The sequence below is a fragment of the Mugil cephalus genome, chromosome 1, assembly GCF_022458985.1.
Source record: "Mugil cephalus isolate CIBA_MC_2020 chromosome 1, CIBA_Mcephalus_1.1, whole genome shotgun sequence".
Classification (NCBI taxonomy): domain Eukaryota; kingdom Metazoa; phylum Chordata; class Actinopteri; order Mugiliformes; family Mugilidae; genus Mugil; species Mugil cephalus.
Window position 1 is genome coordinate 34,763,459 of NC_061770.1, and position 25,100 is coordinate 34,788,558.

The 25,100-nt window shown below is 39.2% G+C and overlaps 2 protein-coding genes across 2 annotated transcripts; both read left to right on the forward strand.

Moving 5' to 3' along the window:
* Nucleotides 1–2,485: 2,485 nt before the first annotated feature.
* On the forward strand, nucleotides 2,486–13,717 carry cd68 (CD68 molecule). Its single transcript, XM_047601780.1, is given in 7 exon segments — nucleotides 2,486–2,682; nucleotides 5,376–5,569; nucleotides 5,571–5,789; nucleotides 5,950–6,069; nucleotides 8,128–8,197; nucleotides 8,539–8,712; nucleotides 11,344–13,717. Coding segments are annotated over 7 exon segments (966 nt in total). The 5' UTR covers nucleotides 2,486–2,633; the 3' UTR covers nucleotides 11,484–13,717.
* Nucleotides 13,718–14,515: 798 nt separating this feature from the next.
* Nucleotides 14,516–24,790, forward strand: LOC125014017. The gene is made up of 7 exons (XM_047595025.1): nucleotides 14,516–14,725; nucleotides 16,402–16,526; nucleotides 16,615–16,725; nucleotides 16,833–16,886; nucleotides 22,210–22,368; nucleotides 22,506–22,628; nucleotides 23,260–24,790. Exons 1-7 carry the CDS (start codon nucleotides 14,716–14,718, stop codon nucleotides 23,311–23,313), a joined length of 636 nt encoding a protein of 211 aa, XP_047450981.1. The 5' UTR covers nucleotides 14,516–14,715; the 3' UTR covers nucleotides 23,314–24,790.
* Nucleotides 24,791–25,100: the final 310 nt, after the last annotated feature.

Genomic DNA, 25,100 nt, shown 5'->3' on the forward strand with positions numbered 1-25,100 from the left:
AGCCTGATGACGACACATTCATGTGAACCAGGTGTGTTGAGAGACACTGGATGAAGGTTGAACCAGACTCGTGGTGTTTCACCTGTGAACTCAGCCAAACTGAAGCCGACTGTGAAAACAAACAGAGCAATGAAACGACGTTACCGTCAAACACCTGCTCAGGAGCTCATTTCCTCTTTCTGTGTCGTATACGTGTCTGTGTGTCTTTGTGTCTATGTGTCTGTGTGTTTATGTGTCTGTGTGTGTTTATATATTTAGGCCTGAATAAGAGAACGATTATAATTCAACATTTGACTGAAAATGGCAAAGAAACAACATGTCAGGAGTAAAGATGCAGATTCACCACATGAATGTATGAGCTGCACACACAGAAGTCATGATATAAACACACATTTATACGCACATTATTATTATTTTTTAATGCTTCTGAATATGTTTCTATATTTTTATATATACATTGGGAGATTTTTTAAATATATTTTTTTAATATTTTATATGTGTTTGTATATTTTTCGTATATATATTAGGATTTTCTATACTTGTATATTTTTATACTTTTGAATATTTCAGACATACTTGTATTTTTTATTCATACTTCTGAATAGTTTCATATAGTTTTGAATATTTTATATGTGACTGTATATTTGTCATATATATATATTGGGATTTTCTCTATATATTTTTGGATATTTTATATATACTTATACATACTTAGATATACTTTTAAATATTTTATATATGTGTATATTCTTTCTATATATATTTTTTTTTATATATATATTTTTGGAATATTTTATATATGTGTATATTCTTTCTATATATATATATATTTTTTATATTTATATTTTTGGAATATTTTATATATGTGTATATTCTTTATATATATATATTTCTTCTTTGTTATATTTTTGGGATATTTTATATATACTTGTATAGTTTTCATATATATATTGGCAGTTTCTTTATATATTTTCATATATTTTATACACACTTGTGTATTTTTATATATACTTTTGAGTATGTTTTGGGATATTTTATATATTATCAAGGCTCAGTTAACATGTACACTCTCTTTAACATGGGAGGTTTATACATACACTTACATTTGTTAATATATATATATATATATATATATAGATATAGATATAGATATAGATATAGATATATACATTATTACTGGTGAGTGCCAGTTTGTGTATGTGGTTGTGTTAGAGATGTTAGAGATGTGTGAACGTGTGAATGACTAAGGAGCCGTCACCACCGTCCAGGACCTGGAGGTGGAGGCAGTGAACCACTAAAAGGACCCGGGTCCACATTAAAAACAGGCCGGACTGGAGGGACAATGTCAGTGATGCTGTGGACTTTTCTGGTACATTTGTTCATATGCTCATTTTTCTCTTCTACCAGTATTAGTCTAGTTTAACAGATGTTAGTTCATTTTATTGACATTATCTGCCGTGTTTTTGTTTATGTGCCACTGACCCACTGAGACTGAGGAGTTTCCCTTGTGAACGATCAAAGGTTAAGTTTTCTTCTGTTACTGGAACCGTGACACAAACACAACTCACACAGTGACTGAAACACACGTGGTTTTTTCCCTCTTTCCTCCAGGAACAGATGCTGCAGATCAGACGGACACAACAACAGCTTCACACAGGAAGCGAATCACATTATTAAAAGTCCAGTGAGGGTTTCTAGTCCGCGTCCATTAAAGGTTTGTAAGGTTCAGTTTCAGGCCGCGCCCTTCTCTTCTCTCACTTTAGTTTCGTTTCGTGCTGCTGCCACTTGGTGTTTCAAAATAAAAGCACGCGGCTCACATGTAAATAAATGAATAATAAACTAAAAACCTAATAAATAAAACAACGAATTTAAGCTGAAATAAACGTGTTCCGCTCTATTTAATGTGAAACGTGACCATTATTACACTAATTATTAACTTATCTAAAAAAAAAAAAGTCTACATTTGAAGTGAAACTATGAGTTTAATTAAAACTTTATGGTTTAAAAAGTCTTTAAGTTATATTAATCTATATTTATATAGATATATTTATTTATCTTTATTGTTCCCTCATAGGGAAACTCCCGTTCTGCATTTAACCCATCCAGCATCGCAGCTCCTCACCTTGACCCAATTTTAAATATTTATTTATTAGTTGAATTAAATAACGTGAAAGAATTTGTAAAAAAAATAAATAAATAAAATAAAATAAATTAAAATTTCGGTGGCAATAAGGCTTTTCTATATATATATATATATAAATATTTAAATTAAAATTTCTTGAACCAAAAATATGCAGGAAACCTGGATTAATGCCGAATCCCTTAAACGCTGTTTCCTTATAATAAAACAAAGCTTCTTTTTTTCCTTCATACATATAAATACATTTTTTGTTTAACATATTTTCTAATAACAAACACATGCTTTTATTTATCCACGTATTTTTCTAACGCAGACGCCCTTCCGACGACTTCCGGTCGCGTTGCAGCTGCAGAGACTTGACCAACGCGTTTATGAGCGGAGACGCAGCGTAGCGCAGAGTAACTTCAGCTGGTGACAGGTTCTCTGTGTCAGGAGGCAGAAGAACAAGAAGAAGAAGAAGAAGAAGAAGAACAAGAAGAAAGTGATTGTCACCATGCAGAGACTCGGACTTTTCACCTTTGTAACCTGCTGCGCGGTCGCAGGTGAGACGCGTGTTTTTATTTCGAGCCGACTGTCAAACGTGGGCAGAACTGAGGCGTTTCCATGCAATTACTTCAGAGATAACAAAGATTTACATATTATATGTGTATATGTGTATATTTGTGTATGTGTGTGTTGGGTAACATCACGGGGTCGTGTTACTTAATATAGCAGCGAAACTGTTCTTGATGATTTAATGCTGAGAGATTGTTATAACCGGGTTAATGCTAAAGTTTTATTTATTGGAGCAATAAATGAGGCCATTTTTATTGAAGACTTGTGACTTCCTGGATTGTTTGGGGAACAGAAATTTCCGCAGTCCTTCCTTACAGGTCTCAGTCACATGTCTGCTGACAGATGACGGCTGCTGGATTTTTTTTTTTTTTTTTTTTTAGTGTTGTTGTTTTTGTTTCATGCGCAGATTGAAATGAAATACAACTACGAAGAAATAACAGTAATGATAATGCAAAAATAAATAAATAAAAGTAGCTTCTTCGGCTCCGCTGTAGGCACCGCATCATTACTCAGAGACAGGAAGAGTTACAGTCAGCAAAAAAGGTCGAAAATACGAGAAACGTACGTAGAAAACATACTAAATGTTTATAAAATATCCAAGGTGTACCGAAAAACATACTGAATATATATAAAATATCTAAATGTATACATACAAGTATACAAAGTATACATAAACGATGCAAAATGCATACAAAAACATACAAAAGTATATGCAAAACATATAAAAAGTATATACAAAATATATATAAAATATCCAGAAGTCATACACAAATATACAAAGTATATGTAAAACATAAATAAGTATGTAAAGCATATACCAAATGTATATAAAATATCCAAAGGTGTACATTAAAATATATAGATTATGAATAAAAGACACAAAATGTATATAAAACATAAATAAGTATATATGAAATATATTTTTTAAAAAGTGTATCTAAAATCCCATCTTTAAGAAACTTAACAAGACCAACTTGCTTTGCACAATTTTTGGACATATCGTGACCTCAGATACTAAAAACCTTCACAAGTTGCATAACAATTGTGTAGCAATGCCTGAATGTCCCAGGCCACCAGATAGTATTAGTATGTATATATTTATGTCTATGTAGGTTGTATATTAGTGTTCATTTATGTGGTTATGTACCGTATATATGTATTTATGTGCATATATGTGTGAGTATAACAATAGTACATACTGCACATATATATTTATATATATTAGTATACCATATTTTATTTTACATATGTACTATTGTTGTAAAATACTTAATACAAATAGTCAGCGCATGTTTCCTACTATTGGGTTCATGTTTCACTTCTTGCTACAATACACAATGACAATAACGTCTGAATCTAATCGAAGCGAAGCTGTGGCCTAAAAGACAAATTGCCACAAATGCCATAAATATGTTGTGGACTTTGACAGTTATGTCATCAGCTATGTTTGCGTAGCCTGGAAGCTAGCCCATCTGAGGTGGGAAATCATTATTCTCCCTGGACAATCACATCAAGAGTAACAGTATGAAGTAGCTATACACTGATCTAAGTGCCGTGGATTTATTACAGTAACACTACTCTGATTGGTTGTACAACCATCCAGTGGGTGCATGGATGTGTTACTCTCTCTGTATTTGAGAGCTAGACACTAGCTAGCTAATATTGCGCCATAAGAAGGTGATCGTTTGTTTACCCCTCGGCTGTTTAAGCCAACAATCGTCCTACGTTGTGACTTCAACAACCGTAAAGTTACTAATTAAGTTTCGACTTATAAATAGGTGGTTTAGACTTTCGTGCTAATTTGCTATTTGCTATGATGCTAACGCCGTAGCACGTTCCCAGATATGTAACCAGAACCTCAAGAGCTGTGATTGGTCCACTTGCTTGTAGCGTCTCCTAGCTTTAGTGTTTTCCAGCTGCTTCTTTGGCGAAATTTCAGTGAAAGTCTCAGTTGTTATTGTTGAAAGTGAAGCAGGAAGTAGAAACAAAAATTTACCCAAAAGACACAGCGGCGACTAGGGATGGGTGATGTGGGCTAAAAAAATTCCAGTTCTATCTTTCCATCGCTTGCTTTGCTCCTCATATGACTTGTACTTGTTATTCTGCTCTGTACGTTAGCCAAAGGTTAGCTACGGCTAGTCACTCACCGTGTTCCCCAGAGTTGGGGTCCTAATCCAGCAGTGCAGCAGTTTAGCTTTAGCTTAGCATGGGTGCTGTAATGTAGAGTTGCTAATTAGCCAGTGGTTTGCAAAAGTGATGAAAAAAACTCAAGGATTTTCCTAATTCCTCCTTTTGACGCTGCACCTGAAAACCCTCAACTTCCGTCAACACACCAGCGTGACTGGTGAATTGTTTTCAGGTGCTTTCAGCTGGTTTTCAGGAAAGTTCCTGAGTTTTTTTATCACATTTGCGAACGACTGGCTAATTGGCAACTCCACATTACAGCGTCTGTGCTAAGCTAAAGCTAACAGCTGTGCCCTAGGTCAAATTGGGACAATGTCTGGACCGATTTAAAAATGCTTTGTTTTTCACGTATCCAACTCTGGGGAGTACGATAGGTGACTAAATTTCACATAGGGGTGGTTTGTCCCTTTAAGCTTCCAGTAGAAGATACTTAAAACAGGAAGTGGTGCGTAGGAACGCTGAAACTAATTTCTTTTCTCCGTATTTTTCCCTGAAGCGCTGGTTTCGGCTGCAAATGTGCAAAAGGACTCCAAACCTCCTGGGACGGTTTCCCCGGCACAAGAGTTTACCCCAACTGCACCCTCCACCACCATCAAAAGCACAACCCCGGCCCCTCACAACACGACCACCCCGGCCCCTCACAACACGACCACCCCGGCCCCTCACAACACGACCACCACCGGCCCCTCACAACGCGACCACCACCGTGGCCCCTCACAACGCGACCACCGTGGCCCCTCACAACACGACCACCACCGTGGCCCCTCACAACACGACCACCGTGACGCCACCTCCTCCCGGTCCTACTCCCCCCACCAACCTGACTACGGGAAAATACTTTGTGAATGAAACTGGGAAGGTGTGCGTGATGGCTGAGATGGCGTTGCAGATACGACTGAAGAACGGAAAGGTAGGAGTTCCTCGTTTTGGTAAATGTTGAAAGTTGAATGTTTGTCATCTCCAAGTAGAAGTCATGGGACAACTGGTAATTGCATGTGACAGGGAAATGCCATTTCTTGCCACGGTACCTCACACAACTTTTTTTTTTTTGGTCTCTGATTGTCCAACAGGAAAACGGGACCTTCATTATTCAGCCGAGCAAGACCCGAGCGAGTGGAAGCTGCCAGGGAACCAGTGCCGTCCTCACTCTTTCCTTCACCGAAGGCGCGATCACCTTCTCATTTAACAAGGTACGTTTCATTTTTCCTTCTGGGACTTGTCTGTATCTGGAAGTCTTGGTCTAACAGCTCATCTCAACTTGCGAAGAAGGGAAGAAAAATAGGGGAAGTGTGTCCAATGAGTCAGCTCTGAGAGCATGTGACTCGAAGCCTCTGTGATTCATACGGCGGTTTTTGGTGCTAAGCCAAATGAGTGTGCAAAGGCCAGAAGTGCCATGGTGTGAGTTTTTCCGAACCTAAACCTCACCGGTGTCATATTTCCACAACAAAGACAACTTGGCTGGTTTTCTTGAAACCCTTTTCAAATTTCCAGTTTCGTTTGGTTTTGGTTTTGTCTCAGATATATCCTGGAGATTCCTATTAGCCCTGCGTGGTAACATACGAAACAGAAGGTTTGACCATGGTTGCACCTGGTTTGGCTACATTTTAGCTCATTACATCGTATCTAAGTGTTTTATCACAAAAACGGACTATTTGAAGCTTGTGCCTACTATGGTTTAAGATTCTATCTGGACAAAAGATATCTGAAAATTGCTTTGTAGCTTTGCAGATTAAGCAAATCAATGCTTTTGAGTCTCCACATGAAACGACAAGGCGGCGTTTTAGCCTCCGCTCTTGTGGAGGTTTAGTTTTACACTTTAGAAAGAGTCTGTTGTCATGTCTAGACTAGCTGCTGCCTCCCCACCCCCCACCCAGCTTTGATTACTCAGCGCAGACTCTCGTTGAGGTTGTTCTTTCGTTTTCCCTTCTGAGAAAGTGAAGCATGTTATGTTATCGGGCGACGCACCGTTTTAAATACCTGCATGCGAAAGGATAATCCTCTGACCAATCTGAGCTTTTTTGGACGTAAGTCAACTCAACTCTGCGGTCCTCGGGATGACATGCGCTGCTGTTACTTTTCAGTCCATTGCCACATAAAGCCACGCCCAAGACTTCTGACTGATTTCCTGGAGCATGATCAGTTCCTAACGGTGTCGACACCAACTTATCCTCCACGCAATAAAAAAATTAGCGCATTATGGACCAAAAAATTTTGTGTAATTTAAGTCAAATGCAAAATTTTTATAAAAATGCAACATATGACGACTGCAAAAGTCTAAAGGGTCCGCGGAGGTACTGCAGGGGGGTCGCAAAATCTTTGGTTGATTAGACATTCTATATACATATATATATATATATATATGTATATATATATGTGTGTATATATATATGTGTATATATATATGTATATATATATGTGTGTATATATATATATATATATGTATATATATATATGTATATATATATATATATATGTACACACAGGGAAAATACAAAAAAACACATTTTTGTGGCTCCAAAGTCACAAAAATGACTTCACATGTATTTTAGTGGCGTCGCCCCGGGAAAATAGCGTCAGTTGGGCCAATACAAGGAAGTGGGGACACGTTGTCCATATTTATATACAGTTTATGAGCTCACCAGACATTTCATCCCTACATAAAACGCAGGCTTCCAAGCTTCGTTTATTTTTTCAAGTGAATGCCAAACAGCAGTTATAGCCTATTTGTTTTATTATAAAAGGTAAACCCAGGATTTATGAGGCGAATTTATAGGCCAGTAACAAAACAGTGATAAGTGTTTGAACTTCGGCTGCGTTTCAACTTTTCCACCTCGTACTGCACTTTAAATGCCACAGAGGCCATCTGTGCTGATTGACACCCAAAAAGCTGCATGTACCTCCCTTAACCTGTTATCGTTGCAGGCTTTTTGCAAAAAAAACAGAAAAACGCCTATTCAGGACATTCCCAAAGTAAACTGAATGCTGTTCATGAACATTTCGGAGCTCATGCATGATCTTGGTCTCTATTCAAAGTCAAGACCGTGAAGTTTCTATCACACAAGCCAGAATCACTCTAAGTGGTTTTGTTCTTGACTAATCAAAGTTGGCACATAGTTAAAAAATAATGTGTTGTTTGAATCCTGTAATGACTTTTATTAATGAAATCAGAAGAAAGTGGTTCAATCTAACCCTCGCCCCTTTGCCACCCAGAGAAATGTTAAAGCTGTTGTTTTCTTACTCTTCCCCAGAACGTCACAGACAACTCCGTCTATGTCGACACGCTGGCTTTCAACCTCTCCTACTCCTTCACCAAAGGAAGTAAGTCAGATGTTTGTTTCCAGACTTTTCTGTCGTTTTATTGGTTAAACTTTAGCCCTCATCTAATTGGGTCATCACATGTGCACAGATATTCCAGTACTGCTGGGTGGGTGTTGTGCAAGCTGGCAAATATTAACACAGACTTAAAAAGGAAAAAAAAAAAATAATAAGGTCAACAGCCTCCTTGTCTGCCCAGTTACATTTAAACACAACCTGTTGAGTTACTGTAGCTGGCATCAACCTACTTTCAGCAGAAACGCAGTCGAACGAGTTTATCCACGTTCAACTTCGTTGACTTTGTTTTACGGCGCCGTCCTGACGAGCTTTGTGTTGTGTTGCAGGTAACCAACAGTACAGCGCCAGCAACAAGTCGCTGCATCTGTTCACCACCAAGGTTGGACACTCCTACTCCTGCAAGGCGGAGTCGCTGTACATGGGGAAAGGGCTGTACCTGGACGTCAGCAAAGATAGGATGCAGGCTTTCAACGTGACCAAGAGCGCCGAGTTTGGTCCTCGTAAGTGTCAATCACGAAATCAAGTGTGATCTACCACAGTGTGAAAAACAACGGAACAACGGAAAACACAAAAAACAAAAAAACAGATGTCTGATCTGACTGGTTGCCCTGCAGACACTTTATGACAATGACTAATGTAACGGTGCAGCATTGTAGTATTAATGAAAGCTGTGTCACATTCAGGCTAAAGTATTAGTTTTGCATATTGCATCAACGGCCATTATTAATGGTTTATAATCTGTTGTGGTTGCTGTGAACTGTTGCACAGCAAACGTTTATCACTTACAGCATCTCGCAGGAAAAACAGGTTTAACCACAGTGTGACTGCAGCCGCTGCCTGTCCCTCATGATATGTTTCCATTAGGTTGCACAAAATACAACAATGAATCAAAGCTGCACAATGATCTGCACTGAAAAACGGATTCGTTTGGTTAATTTTAGTATCGACTGCGAGCGCAGAAGCTTTAGTAGTGGTCCGTGTAGTTTTTCTTTTCTTTTTTTTTTTTTTCTTTTTTTTGGGGCCTTTCAGAGTTTTAAACAGGCCAAACATTTTGACCGCCTTCCTAACATCATGCGGGTCTCCCCTCGTGGCCTCAAAACAGGAAGTCAATTGTGAAAAACTTGACATTTTTTAGGTTTCTCAACTGACAGCAGCATGAAACGAAACCACAGCGGCTGCGGGGAAGCGACATGGCCTCACAGTGAACTTTAACAGACTAGGGCACATTCTACAATCCTGTGTTGGTCGTAGACATTTTATTAATTTATCTGTCTAATCTATATGCCCCTGAAGAAGGAAAGAAGAAGGAAAATCTGTTTTGGTAATTATAGTAGTAGTAGTAGTAGTAGCGGAAACTTGTACTTGAAGGCTCATTTCTACTTGTACCTCGTCAGTCTGGTTCACTCTGCAACAACTCCTCCCAAACACTAGTGGGCGCTGTATCTTTTTTTTATTACTAGTTGGGTTAAATTTTTGTCTCTACTTCCTGCTTCACTTTCCACAACAGTGACGGAAACTTTCACTGAAATACAGGTCAAATTTTGTCTGTATCTCCAAACCTCCTCAGTTACCGACTCCTTATTATTGTGTCGATGGAGAAGCAGCCGGAAATACTAAAGCAAATACCACATTTCTGGGGAGGTGGACGTCAGCTATGGCTATTTAATGCAGAAGTATAAACCACCTATAAGAAATGACGTAAATGTACTACGCGCCAAGGCAATGCAGAGCACAAGAGCTGTGATTGGTCCATTTAGTAGTAGCAGATCGTTTGGCTATGTTCAGCTCGGTTAGACAACACAGGTTTCTTTTATTTATCCCAATAAGTTTGGAAGACATAGCTCGATAAAGTTTTTTATATATAATTTTGAATTTTCCACGAAAGGCAGAAAATACGATGACAGCACATTATTTATTATAAATAAATAAAGTAATAAAACGACCAAATGTTCAACCCTTTCATTCGTATAGTAGGCGAGAAAAGATTTAAGAAGCTTTATCCTGAAAAACATTAAATAATAATACAGCTTTTACCAATTTATACAAAGGATAAAAGGACAAAACCAAACCAAGTCGCTCTGCTTCGATAACAACCGCTAACCGCTAAAGCTGCTAACCTCTCTTCCACTTCCTCTTGTTGTCAAACCACTTGTAAAATGTGACGTCACCATCTCTAACGACTACGTGACGTTGTCTGGCAGCACCAGATACGAGGTTTCTTATCAGTAAAGATGGACCACATGAAGGAAACGTTAATGGGGGAGGTTTAAACATTCGTACGACTCGTCCTCGAGGACATTTTGGTCAAAGTTTCAGTCGCTGTTGTTGAAAGTGAAGCAGGAAGTAGAAACAAAAATGAACCCGTCTGGCAAAAAAGACACAGCGCCCACTAGTGTTTGGGAGGAGTTGTTGCAAAATGAACATGTAGAAATGACTCACACCAACGTATGTTACGTACGTAGGTAGGTTACTATATCTATGTCCTGCAGTGTCTTAACCTCCTGAGGCCTGAGCTTTAGTTTGCTTTACTTTTTTAATTTCTCCAAGGTATTTGAAATCACTGGGACGTAAGAAGTATAAAAACTAAGAATCATCTTTGAACAAGAAGTAGTTTTTTGAGAAAAAAAACAATGTCCTCATATGTGGACACAGGGCTTATTTCAGTATATGAAATAATAAAGTTCCCAGTGTGTAGCAAATTATAAAAGTATTTATTACACATCCTGAACAAAAACGGAATCACAAACAATGAAATCTGCTAATTAGTGGCCGTGTGGTTCGTTGCTATTGATATAATTAGTTAAATTTACGAGTCATATCAGACTAGTAACGTTAACAAGTATAAATAAACAAGTTTTAATCATAAATTTTGATACGTTTTTGGTCCTTGTCCACTTTTGTCCCAGCCCGCTATCATGTTCTTAACCCGACTAGTGTGTTGGCCCTTTGCTACCACTAGGTGGCAATCTGAAGCGTCCACTTATGAGGACAACGGGTCTTAATGAAGCAGAATAAGAAGCTGCTACAAAGCTAAAATTTAATGTCCCCGTATGAGGACAAAGGGTCTCTGGAGGTTCAACTGGCCTTCAAATTGATTCATGTATGTTTTGTTTTTTTTATCTTTTCTCCAGCCGACTACTGTCCAGCCGACCAGGATAATTACCGTGTGGCCATTGCCGTGGGCATAACGCTGCTGGTGCTCATCATCGTGGTGATTGTCGCTTACCTGCTCGGCCGTAAGAAGAGGAACGACGGCTACCAGAGCCTGTGAGGAGTCGGCCACAAGTCATCCAGCCAGTGAGGCGTGGGCTAAAGGGCACCTCCACTAAACCTACCTTCTCCTGTCTTTTTATTTCTTTTTTTTTTTTTTTTGGTTTACTAGATTTTTACTGTTATCTTTTTTTTTCTTTTATCCAGAGGTATCTGCACAAGGTTTTAAAGTTTAAATTACAACTTTTACATCACAAACTATTTATTCCTCTTAAGAAATCTAAAAATCGCAACTCTTATTTAGTATCTTCTAGACAGACTGAATTTAATACCAAAACTGAAAAATACCGAAACTGAAAAAAAAGGGAAATAATATAAACGTTACAGCAGGAATATGTAAGAAAAACGAATTTAATGCAGGCATGAAGTTATTTCCATGCCTTTGGTACAAATACACAGAAGTTGTAACACCCTCGTATTCCTCATCGATGTGGAAAAGCATTTCTCTATCCGGACACTAAATCTGAACCAAACTGACATCTGAAGAGAGAAATACTGACGAGAATTGGTTTGATTGTTTTAGTTTTGTGGTGTCATTTTTGAGGAACAACATCATAGTCTTTCGCCCTTTTTCAAATTTTTACGAGGTGGTCTGTGTTATTAATAGTCAGCCGTGTATATTCAGATTTTTTTTCATTATTCTATAATTTTTTTTTTTTTTTTAAAAAGGGAATTTATCTGATCTATATGCAGGTATTTGAATTATTAATCAGAACAAAAAGGGAAAATCAGACAAATGTGTATAAGGGATCATTATTTGCACTGATTTCTGATTTTTTAAACCGTAGGTTTTCAACGGGGGCACTGCAGTAGGGTCGCAAAATTTTTTGTTGATTAGGCATTTTTTTTAATATATATATATATATATATATTTTTTTTTAAAAAAGTCTCCCCCAACAAATTAAAAATTCTTTAAATAAACATGAATCCAACATTTTTTAGTAAAAGGATAAGGGAAAGCTTAATATTCAATGCAAAATGATAATAATAATAATGTGTATTTATAAATAGCATTAGACTGAGTTTCATATAGGACACATGGTCTGGACCCCTGGTTTAAACTAGATGCCTTTTGTCCACATTTTTGCAGAACATTTGCTCTTTTTCGAGTTTCTTTAAAGGTTTCATGCTGAGCTGAGAGCAGCTGTCTCTGGACCAAAGTTAAGACGCCACCGTTTATTTTCCGCAAGAATCAGTTGTTTAATCATGCGCAACTGTCAGTGTCGGATAAAAGATTTCCTTCACGTGGCAGGATCCTAATCAGCTGATGCTCACGTCCGCGTCAGTGTACGAGTTTCTAAGTTACCAGTTACTAATTACGACCGCTGCTAAGTGGAACTAGTCTGCAGGAAGTAGCTTTTGTCCGCGACGTTAACGCTGGATGCACTCGCCCGCAAATTAACACGAAGCGTTTATGTCACAGGGTCAGTTAATTGCAAACCTACGTGATTCCCGTGTTCCCCTTCCCCTCTTCTCGCAGCCGTGCAGGTGGCACTTTCTTTTCTGTTTGTGCTCAGGTAACTTCTGCTTCTCCTTTTTTTTTTTTTCTTTTTTACCACAATAAAGTTTCCCCCGTTCCTCTTATGTCATCTGATCACGTTATTTTCAGAAGAAACTTTTTAAACGTGCCTGATATTTAAGGGCTAAACTATATTGCTGTACGGAGGCGGAAGCAGAAATCTGACTCCCTCGTCAGAGGAGAAAATGATCATTGTTGTTATTTGTGGGAACTGACCCTTGTTGCATGTTAAATAGGGATGTACGTTAGCTTTAATATTACTCTGTGTGCTTGTGGGCGGAGTCAGCGCCACGCTGTTATACCAGGGGTGTCAAACTCATTTTTAGTTTACAGCCTTGGATCCTTAAAATAAGTGCGATTCATGCCACCTGTGGTTTACTTCCGGGTTTCATTTTATGTCCTCGACTCTTCTGAAACACAGGCTGACCCCTAGTGGACACAGTAGGAACAGCACTTTTATTGAGGCCGGGTTTTGGCCCCCGGGCTTCATGTTTGACACCCCTGGATTTAGACTCCGAGATGATGAAGGAGCAGGCCATGCATGCTGCTCGTGACTGCACTTCACACTGTCCTCCATCGGGTGGCGCTGCTGAGTATGGAAGTCAGCGGAGGAGGAGGAGGAGGAGGAGGAGGAGGAGCTAAAATGTACAATTAACCGTGTGAGCCCTTTTGCCTGTTGTTAACGTTTCGTCCCAATAAAGATGATTGTGTTTCTATCTGCTGTGTTTATTTGCTGCCTCACAAGTCACATCCAATCTTATTTTTCCTTCCTTCCTTCCTTCCTTCCTTCCTTCCTTCCTTCCTTCCTTCCCTCCTCCAATCTCTCTCCTCTCATTCATCTCATGGACTCATGTCCTGACATTTTCTTTTAGAGTTCATTGGTCCATCAGTGATGACCAGAATAAATAGCATTTATGACATAAATATATATATATATATATATTTAGGCATGAAGTGATTTATTTTTATTCATTTATTTATTCATGGCATATATCTGTAGGTGTTTTTGTGTATGTATTTATTTATTTTTAATTATGGCGTGGACTGCCATAATTAAAAATGAATAAATGAATGAATAAATAAATCAGTAGCATTTATATCATATATTTGGGTATTTCTTTAATTATTTATGGCATATGTCTGTAATTATGGCATAGTTGGTGCTCCATAAATACTACTGTGGATTAACTGTGTCATAATTCAATAATTAATTAATAATTAAATAAATAAATAAATAGCATTCATTTTTTTTATTTACTTATTTTTAATTATGGCATAGTTGGTGCTCCATAAATACTACTGTGAATTAACTGTGTCATAATTGAATAATTAATTAATAAATGAATGGATAAATAAATAAATAAATAAATAGCATTCATTTTTTTTTTATTTATTTATTTTTAATTATGGCAGAGTTGGTGCTCCATAAATACTTACCCTGCGCTATATTATGTCTCAGTAACTACAGTGTTATTGCCAGTGTCCATGCAGCCTGAAAGCAGAAGTCCAGCTCTACTGAGCCAATCTGGTGGCCCCTCTTTAATCAGCTGATCCTGGGTCTGAGAGGAGTCGTGTTGCACTGACGGACCAGTGGAGGCGGAACTGGACCTGAGCTACACCCAACACTGCGCACACTTTCCCATCTGCAGCCTGGGAGCAACACGACAAACAAACAACAACAAAATAAAAAGGAGTAAGAGAGAGACGTCGTGTCATGATGGAAGGTAAAAACACAAATAAATACGTTTTGTTTCGTGAATTCGCAGTTTCATAGTTGTCGGTTGGAGGAAAAAAAAAAAAAAAAAAAACGAGAGGAAGCTCCGCGCTGTTTGCTCGTGGGTGATGAAATACAGATGTTGTCCTACTCGGTGGCCCAATCTTACTTCCGCTTTGAAAACTTTACAGATTCTGTTTTTAATTCCCACACAAAATGAGTTTTAGGTGAAAGCGTGTGAGTTTCATACAGTCAGGATGCGGGTAAAAGCTCTTTCACTTTCCTCTGCAGCTTCTTTATGAACCAATCACAGCTCCGGAGCCGCATTTGGGTAAATGTTGCATGCGATATGTTGCATATATTCAACCAAAACATATATAAATGTTTGTTTTTCAAAACAAACAAAGAAAACCAGACGAACCCAACAACTTCATTTATTTATTTTACTGTGTTCCAACTTTGATTCCTCAAGAACTAAACCACTTGGCGTGATTCTGACTTTTGTGGTAGAAACTTCAGAGTTTTGGGCTTTAAAAAGAGACCGAGACCATGCACGAGCTCCAAAACATTCATGAGCAGAATTCAGTTTTACTTTGGTCATGAGTTTTTTTGTTTTTATGAAAACATGCTGAAATGATAAAAGGTTAAAAGCCCTCTTTGCCTCTTTGTGCAGTAAGAACTTCTTCAGATCATATGGTTCTGTAGTTACTGATACACCAGTGGCTAAATATTTAAAGTGAGATAGCTTCTAACGCACAGGTGCCAAACATAAGGCCCGTGGGCCAAAAGTGGCCCACCAGAGTGTCCAGTCTGCCCTGTCGTGGGGTGAATTTGCAAAAAACAAAACAAAAAATAAATAAATAAAACATGCATTGAAAACATTAACTTTAGTTCTAAAAGGGAATAACTCCTGTTCCTAGATTTCACACGCTTTAAGTAAAGAGTTGTGGACATGACACAACACTGAGGCCCAAAACTGAACTTCTAAATGTTTTATAAAATACTGCACTCCGTTATCAGAAATAGCCGTTGCCTTATTTTTTGGACACATTTCTAATGATCCACAGCAGCAACAACATGTAAAACACTTTAACTTGTGTTTTATTTTTTGAAAGTCTTTCAACGGATATTTCGGAAAAGTTTACGTTGTTCATTACCTCGATCAAAATTTACATTTATTAAAGAACCTCATTAATTCAAATTAGAAAAAACTAAACTAGCTTCAAATTTTTTTAGTGCATAGTCTCCAACAGGGGGCACGTGGCCCCTAGAGGGTCCCGGAGGTACTGCAGGAAGGGGTCGCAAAATCTATGGTATAGTTTATTTCCCCCACAAATTTAAATTTCTTTACGTACACATTAACATATCTTATTAAAGGGATGATGGATAGTTTAATGTTGAAAATGTCCAATCAACCAAAGGTTTTGTGACCCCTCTCGAGTTCCTCTGCAGACCCCCTAGGGGTCGCGGACCCCCTGTTGAAGACCTATTTGCTAATGTATGTGCTGTAAAGTGAACGTAGTGGAATTAAAAGTGCAATGCTTTTAATTCCACTACGTTCAAGAGTACAAGCATAAAATGGACATAAATACACAAGTAACTTAAACGTAACTGAGGCGTCATTGTTGGACGTGCATCCGTCCTCTCACCCGCTGCTAAACCCACTAAACGTACTTCTGGTTTCAGACGAAGGAGCAGTCGTGGAAGAAGTAGGCGCCAGTCTGGCTCAGAGTCCTCTGGTCGCCGTCACCTTCCAGAAAAACGCCCACAGGAAAGAGAAGTTCCTGGAGGCGGAGCCCAAAGCTCTGGGGGTATGAAATAAGTGTGTCTCACATCTCTGCTTTTCCTTTGGTCTATGGCCTTAACCCGGGTCATCGTCTCTGCCTGTGTTTGTTTCAGATCACCCAGATCTGCCTGAGTCTGTACAACATCACCGGTGCCGTTGTGCTGCAGACTAAAGGCCTGGGCCACATAGCATTGGACATACCTTACTTTATATTGTCTCTGTTGGTGAGCATGCAGAGAACTCAGATGTTAGACTTGTTACTATAGTGTTACTATAGTAAGGAGGCAGATATCGAGTTTATTTTGATTGCACGGCTTTGTTCCCGTTGCAGGTGCTAATAGCCGGGGCCGTGGCGATATCAGCGCAGAACCTCCATCTATCAACGGTAAGTCAGACGAGACGACAGACGAGACAGAAATAATTAAGCTAAAGCTAACACGGACCACGTTTATAGCTCCTAGCATCAGTCGAGGAAATGTCTCAGCATTTTTCTCAATTTTTAATTATTACTTTTAGCCAAACTGCAACTAACGACAAGTAATTTGTCGGCTATTTTATATTTTGTCTTTAGACAAAATAAGTTAAGTGAACTAAGTATACACAATTCTTTACAAGTACAAACATGACAAATCTTAAACGATCTTAAACGATAGCTTGTTAGCTTGCAGCTTCAATGGTTTACTTTGTATTTGGACTTAAACACAAGAAGGATTCATTCCAGGAACTACTTTTACAATCTATTACACACTCTGTGTGTACATTTATTAAACTAGCTTATTAATTCAAATTAGAAAAAAAATATCTTTGGTTGATTGGACATTTTTTATGTATATATTTTGTAAATTTTCCTCACAAAGTTAAATTTCTTTAAATGCACATTAACATGAATCCTAAACCATTGCACCTTGAATTGTTTGCTTTGCATTTGGACATATGGACAAGAAGGATTAATTCCAGGACGGTTATGGACGATTTTAGTTTGCTAAATGCTAATCTATTACTAAAAAGCTATTGTAGAACTCTTATCTGAACTCATGGATAAACAACAATGAACATTGTTGAACAAAGGCCTTTCTGATTAACTCTAGCCATACATGACGACGGATTAAAATTCTTGGAAATTCTGATATTCGTGTATAACTCGTGTAAAGCTTTGCGTCCCTAGTGCCGTCTGGGAGCATGGTTTCAATATGTTTCGTAAAAAGTCAGAAGGCTATAACTTCATGTAGCACAAAACAGTTAAAGTACGTAGATGAGACTTATTTAACATCTTAGTTAACTTACTGACCCTTTTTTTCCCAATACCAGTACCGATACCAACCCTTAAAACAATACCAATTGAGTACTTCATCTGATTCTTTTTTCACTTCATTCAATATCAATCATGTGAATAGAGAGCACTCCTCCCCATTCAAAATATATTTTTACACAAATATATTTTGAATTTGCTCAAATTATTGACAATTATACAAACAACAAACCTGTACAACAAAGTATTATTTGGGCTGTGTAATTTCCACCATCACAACCATGAACCTCCTCATCTTATTCTGGGTAATACGATAAAAAATTAGCGAGCAAGTTAGCATTAGCATTAGCACACACAGCTGCCTACTATAACATGCCGAAAACGATTTACTAAACAATGAATATTAAAAGCTGTCTTTTTTTTTTTTTTTCTAAATCTTGGTACAAAAACTACAGACTGAAGTACTTATTTGACAGGTGCAGTTTTGATACTACTCAGTACTGGGTTGTTTCGGTCGATACCTAACAGATGTCGGGTATCAATACCCAGCCCTACTTGTGACAGCCTTCGAGTTTTGATTAAATCTGCAAACGCCCCCTTGTTCAATCCAATGACCGGGATAGGGATGCACATTTTGAAAGACAATGAGCTCAACATCTTATCAAATCAAATAATATTTTAGTCTGAGTAGTAGCTGAATATTTTTCAGGTATAAGTTTTCTGTGGCCGTGTCTCAATTCAGAGTTCAGTTTCTGGTTTGGCCAGATGGTGATACTGCCGCTGGTTAATCCGCGTTCCCTTCTAGACACAGCAGGTGAACACACAACCTTATTAGTTTAAACCTTATTAGAGTATTGAGGCCTTGTTAACAATAATTGGAGACGGGAGTGTGATGTCACAATGGAGATACTGTCTGTTTTCTGGCTGTCTGGTAAGTGGGTCACCGTGTGATTAGAAAGGTCACTGACTCCTGAAGGCGTGGAAGCTGTATGGTGTGGTATATCCAACTGGACTTTTTCACCCAAGTAACTTCTTCAGTTTTAAGGGATGAGTAGAAAGTTTGGTGCTACCTGTCATAACCTTAATGACTAGATACTAACCTGTTGTTGGAGGAGACTGTTTGACCCTGTCCTCTTTCTCCAATGAATTTGGACATATTGTGACCAGGGTGACTTGAGAACCTTCACAGATGTATGGTGTAGGATTGCAGAGCCTTCTTGAAAGCAGCTGGATCTATCACTGGCTGCAGGCATCAAACATCCCCCATCCCCTTGTAGACGATCTATGATCAAGGCCTAGTTCGGAAGATGTATTGGATGTTGAAGGATGGTAGACTTGTAAGCACTGCAAACTATTACCGTCCAGGTCTAGCTGAACCACCAAGGACTTCATGCTGGGCTGATCAAAAAACATTTTCTGCTTCTACCTTTTCTGACACATCAATGGCATGCCAACGGGAGCAATCAGGTCTTCCTCCAGAGCCAATGTGGCCAAAGGTTAAGGCACCTGAAAGGGCAATGATATCAACATTATTTGCCAAAGTGACCAAAGTATATAAAGTTTATTTTGTCTCTTTATGTAACATAAAGTATGAGTTTGGCATAAAATTGCTAAAATCACTGCCTTTGAAAGTGGAGGCCATTTAAAGGGAATATGAAGCCCTCAGTCAAGTAAACCGCATTTTATAGACGTAGTTACGCTCAAATGTTAGCATATTAAGAGAAAATACAATGTTTCTGTTAGCATAGGTACTGTGGCCTCTGACGTCATGGAGTTGGTTGGCATGGCGATTCCCATAGACAGTGAAAGGGAGAAGAACGAGCTAGCGAAAGGCGGATGGTGAAGGCTAGAAAGTAGATCGTTTTAGTCAGGTAGTGAAAGATATGTCTATCAAATATAAAGACAGTGAACATAGATGGTGAAACACGGATACAGTAAAAGACAGCGACTCTTAGTGGGACCACTACTCGGTTTCAGTTCAAAACCATAATCAATACGGGATTTATACTGGGCGCAAGAACTCTTTCCATTTCATCCTGGTACATTTCTCAGGATGTTCAGAGGGATCCAGTCGACCCTGTGACGTATTCGATTAGTAAACTTCTTAAAGGCAAACACCACACCCATGTTAAATTTAGTCACTCAACATATTCCCCAAAGTTGGATAAGTGAGAAAAAGCGTTTTTCAAATGTGTCCAGACATTGTTTTATTTTGCCAAGTTTCTTCGTTTCCTGTCGGTCATGTTTCCTTGTGGTTTTGTCATGTCTGTCCATGTCATGTTGTGTTTCCTGTTTTATTTTGTTAAGTTCTGGTGTTCCTGTCTGTGTTCCTTATTTGTCCCTTGATTGTTCATTGGTTTCACCTGTGTTGATTGTCATCATGTGTTTCACCTGTGTCTTGTTAGCCCTGAGCCCTCTTGTGTACATATAGCCCTGCTTTCCCTTTGTTCCTTGTCGTGTTGTTTAATGTCTCCATGCCATGTTTCCACGTCTTGTTCCATGCTACCATACCATGATTCATGATTCTTTTGATTTTGGGATTTTCCTGCCTTGCTTGCAGCGCCTTTTGTTTGTCAATTATTAAATACCCCTTTTCCTTGGAACTCCCTGTCTCATCATTAGTCCTGCATCTGGGTCCTCACCCCAACACCCATCCTACTTGACAGCCCTAATCCAGCAGTGCAAGTGTTAGCTTTAGCTTAGCATAGGCGCTGTAATGTAGAGTTACCAATTAGCCAGTTGTTTGCAAAAGTGATAAATAAACTCAAGAGTACAAATGTCAGTGCAATTAATACGAACAGATTGTCCCTAGACTTGGGACTATGAGACACTACGCAGCACCTGAAAACCCCCAACTTCCGTCAACACATTGGTGTGACTGGTTTTCAGGTGTGAAAAGTTTATTTATCACTTTTGTGAACGACTGGCTTATTGGCAACACTGTCACAGCATCTATGCTAAGCTAAAGCTAACGCTTTTGATATACAGTTTTGTCTTGCTAGCGTAGCGTTTTATCTAGTGTTTGATCCGTTTAAGGATCCTCTGGCTAATTGGCAACACTATATTACAGCATCAATGCTAAGCTAAACCTAACAGCTGCACTGCTGGATTAGGACAATGTCTGAACAGATTTAAAAACGCCTTTTCTCACTTATCCAACTCTGGGGAATACGGTGAGTGGGGGGTGTAACGATTCGTTTTAACAACGATTCGATTCGATTCACGATTCATCGTTGCCGATACGATTCAAGGCAGTTTTAGTTCATTTAGAACGAAACAATTCAGTGACTTGAAATCGATTCAGTAACTTTTTAGCCAAAAATTAAACCAGTGTGACTGAGATAAATACCTACTCAGTGTTTCCTCTACATTCATTTAGGAGTAGCGGCCTCCAACAGATAAATATCTTACTCAGTATCTACTCTTTGGGGTCCTTGATCTACAGGTTACAGTCACTTTGTAAACTTCCTCAAGTGTCTTGATCCGCTGGACGACGCTCGGTTTATCAGTAAAGAACAAGGTTATTATGGCCCCGAAGTTTAACACCACGTGTCAGTTTCTGTTTTATTATCTCCTCTTTTGAGCGCTGATGTTAGCGAATATTAGCATTAGCATATACATTAATTTTGCCATTGATGTTAGCCGGAAGCTAACGCATATTTGTATAACGGTGTTTTCGGTATATGAAACTAATTTGTAGATTTTGTTTGTCCAGTTTTGCAGCGTTTCTCAAGTAAATTTTCATTTCCCCTTTTAAATCTTCACTGTCAGACAAACAAAGGCTTTGTTAGAGACTTGAGTTCAGACATTGCTGACGTTGCACTACTGGAAAACACAAAAGAACTGAGACCACTTCCTCTGTGACGTCCAACATAGGGCTGCCTAAGGCTGAATGGACTTGTCCACGTTAATAGTGTCCACGTGTACCAGATTCTGCTGTATTATATTGTACTTTACAAAAAAGGGAAAAGGAAGGAAAATATGTAGTAGGACAAAGGGACAGGAGGACAGAGGGACTGGAAGATGGGGGACTGGAAGACAAGGGGGCAGTAGGAAGATAGGGAGGACGAAAGGACGGTGAAAGATAGTTGCAGGGGGACAGAGGGACAGGAAGATGGGGGACAGGAGGACAGAGGGACAAGAAGATTGGGGGTGCAGAAGGACAGGGGGACTCTAAGACAGGAGAGGATGGGAGACAGGAGGATGGGGACAGGACAACGTGGGACAGGAGGACAGGTAGGAGGAAGTGGGCGGGGCTTTGGAGGAAAGTAGTTATGGAAAAATAGACAAAGGAACAGAGAAGAAGAAGTGAAACCCACTGGAGCCTCTAATATCTTCATTTCAGGGTCAAATCATAACATCGTCCTCCCCAAGTCTAAGTCCAGCACCTGGACCTGGTCCTGGTCCAGGTCCACCATTTGTGTCCCGTTAAACGTCTTCTCCCTGTTCTTGGTCTCAGCTCAGGGCCTGCTTGGGGATGGAGATCTTGGCGAGCGGCGCCTCTATCATCAACTTTGCCTTCACTGTGGTTAAAATGGGGGACATGTACTACTACTGCTGGCACTACGAGACTGGCAACAACACCGAGTATTACCGGAGGATCTGCGAAGAGGTTCAGGCGAGTGACCAACTCTTTGAAATTGAAGTATTCTTTAAGCACCACACTTCAGTAATATTACTTTTGTTCGTTGTTGTTGTTTTTAATCTTTTAGGGTATTTTAACATATTTGGTTCAAAGTCTTCTCTGACTTACAGGCCACCCAGTCCCACTTTCATGCCGGGGGGATGCTGGTCCAGGTCACCCTGCTGGCCCTCTCCATCACTCTGGCTTCCTACTGCTGCAAAGTCATCAACTGTTGTGGGCCAGCTCCTAACGTGGTGAGTGGATCCAGATCCAGATCCAGATCCAGATGTCCTGAGGGGGGGAGAGGTTTAGGATCAAGTTTCGGGTCAGGAAGAGTTTTCAGGGCCAGGGCCAGGTATAAGATCGGGTCCAAGTCCAGGTCCAGGATTACGGTAGGGTCTAGGTTCAGTATCAGGATCAGGATAAATACCTACTCTACTGGTCCTGGTCCAGGTCCATGTCCAGGTCCAGGTCCTGGATTAGGTCCAGGATCAGTTCAAGTTTCAGTTAAAGGTCCAGGTCTATGTCTTTGTCTAGGTCCACGTCTAGGTCCAGGATCAGGTAAACATCCAGGTTTAGGTCTATATCTGGGTTCAGGATCAGGGTCAGATTTAGGATCAAGTTCAGGTCCAGGTCCACGTCCAGGTCAGGTCTTTGTCTAGGTCCACGTCTAGGTCCACGATCAGGGTTTCAGGTCATGCTTCGGGATCAGGTCTAGGATCAGGTCCAGGTCTTCTCTTCATCAGACTCTTCTCCACTACCGTAGTGAAGAGGTCCTTCAGAAAAGTCCAAACCTACCAGAGTTTGACACTTGTTTCTATTTGATCGTTCAACTACTCTTTGGTCAACCTTGGTCCTTTTCCTTGTCTTCTGTCCCCCCTCCAGCCAGTGATCATGATACAGACCCCCCCTCCCCAACAGTCCGGCACAGAAGAATGATGAACCTCTGCGAGCGAAGGTTACGAAGTTAAACCTGCATTAATCAATCTGCCTTTTGTTTGTTTTATCAATGGATCCAATAATTACTACATGTAATGTGAAAGAGGGTGAACCCATAACACTCTCTAGTATCTACTGAGCTTTTTAGGGTTAGATTAGGGGTTAGGGTTGACTTTTATCTTATTGCTGTGCTTTACTGTGTCAACCCCAGTTACACCTGCTTCATTTCATTATTATTGTTGTCTCAGGAGTAAAATTAAACTAAACCAGGCTCACGTCTAATGTTCGCTAACTAATTCTGTGACGTAGGGCCATGCCTCTCTTTACAGCTCGTTCTGCTGCAAAGTGTCAACGAACATGAGTTAAAATAAGCATTTCCAAAATGCTCCTGCCAATTAATGAGGTCCCATACATTGACACATGGGTCAATTTGGAAGCTGGAACAAAGTGCTGCGGGTAAAAACACTAATGAAAAGTCATCCATGTTTCAGGTCATTTGGAGTTGAGTGGTACAAATTTTGGATGACATTTTTTTGAGTCTCGTACTTGGACACTGAAAAATTTTGACCAATTTTAAAGTTGGAATCAAAATATGTCAGGGCCCTTTGTGGGCGTTCTTTAAGAGCAAGAGACCCCTAATTAAATGTGAATTTGTACATACTTTAACACTTCGAACATTTTTCAAAAATTCGAAGATTCCAAATTTCAATTTAGGCGCCACCAGGTGGATGATAATATATTGCATGTCGTCGAATCGGGATCAAAACCATATCAAAATAATCAGCGAGACGAGGCAAATCCTGGTGGTACTAATGAAAACACCATAATCCAAAAATTGCATAATTAGAATGGAAGTGATCACCGTCAGATATACCCTTATACTCACTAATACCAGTTGTTGTTTTTTTTTGTTTGTTTGTTTTTTTCAGCTAATCCGCTACAGCACACACAAAAAAAGTGAGGTACTAACTGTCTATACATAACTTAAGCTTTAATCCTTCAACCATATTAGCAAAGATCAAGGAAACATTCTCAGGTCTAATCCTTGTCGAATGTTGTCTACAACATAACTACTTTATTAGATACCATGAGGAAGAAGAGGAAGAAGAAGAGTGAACAATTAGCTTAGATTTTTGCCTAAAAGCTATAGCCATAATTTGTCCACCAAGGGTTGATACGTTTTAGTGAAAGTTGCGGACATAACACAAATCAAACCACAGGTGGCAGCACTGCGCAGAAAGACAGTATTATATTATATATAACAATATGACATATAACAATCCTTTTAAACTACCCACACTGAGCCAGAAGTTGGGATTAGCTAGCGCACACTAATAAATGAAAGGTTTTTACATTTGCCTTTTGTACGTACGAAAACCATATGAGAAAAAGAAAGTCAAAAGCTGTTACTAATCCTTCATTGTTTCTTTGTTACTGTCACTAAAAAGTTTGGATAATAAAACATTGATAAACACTATTTGTATACTGTTTTTTCTTTTTTATTTCCTTCTCAATAATAAATCTGTTCACCTCTAGTGTGTTGCCAAGAGCTTTTAGTTCAGTTTATTTTATTTTTGTGGAGCACATTGATCTGAACCATGACCTGGACATAAATATGGACGCCATGTCCCCACTTCTGCCCCCTGGTGGCTGACTTTGGAGCCACAGTCTGATCAGTACGGCCTGAGGGCGGAGCCACGATATCGATGCCCCGCCCACACTTCCTCCAGACCCACTCTGTTTTCATTAACTCATAGGTCTTCAATAGGTCACTTTACTACATCACT

What these genes read in the sequence shown, in the direction of transcription:
- LOC125014017 (XM_047595025.1), top strand. An exon ending in ACTTTATATTGTCTCTGTTG is followed by an intron (nt 16,726 to 16,832) that starts GTGAGCATGCAG and finishes TTCCCGTTGCAG; the next exon opens with GTGCTAATAGCCGGGGCCGT. An exon ending in AGAACCTCCATCTATCAACG is followed by an intron (nt 16,887 to 22,209) that starts GTAAGTCAGACG and finishes TCTTGGTCTCAG; the next exon opens with CTCAGGGCCTGCTTGGGGAT.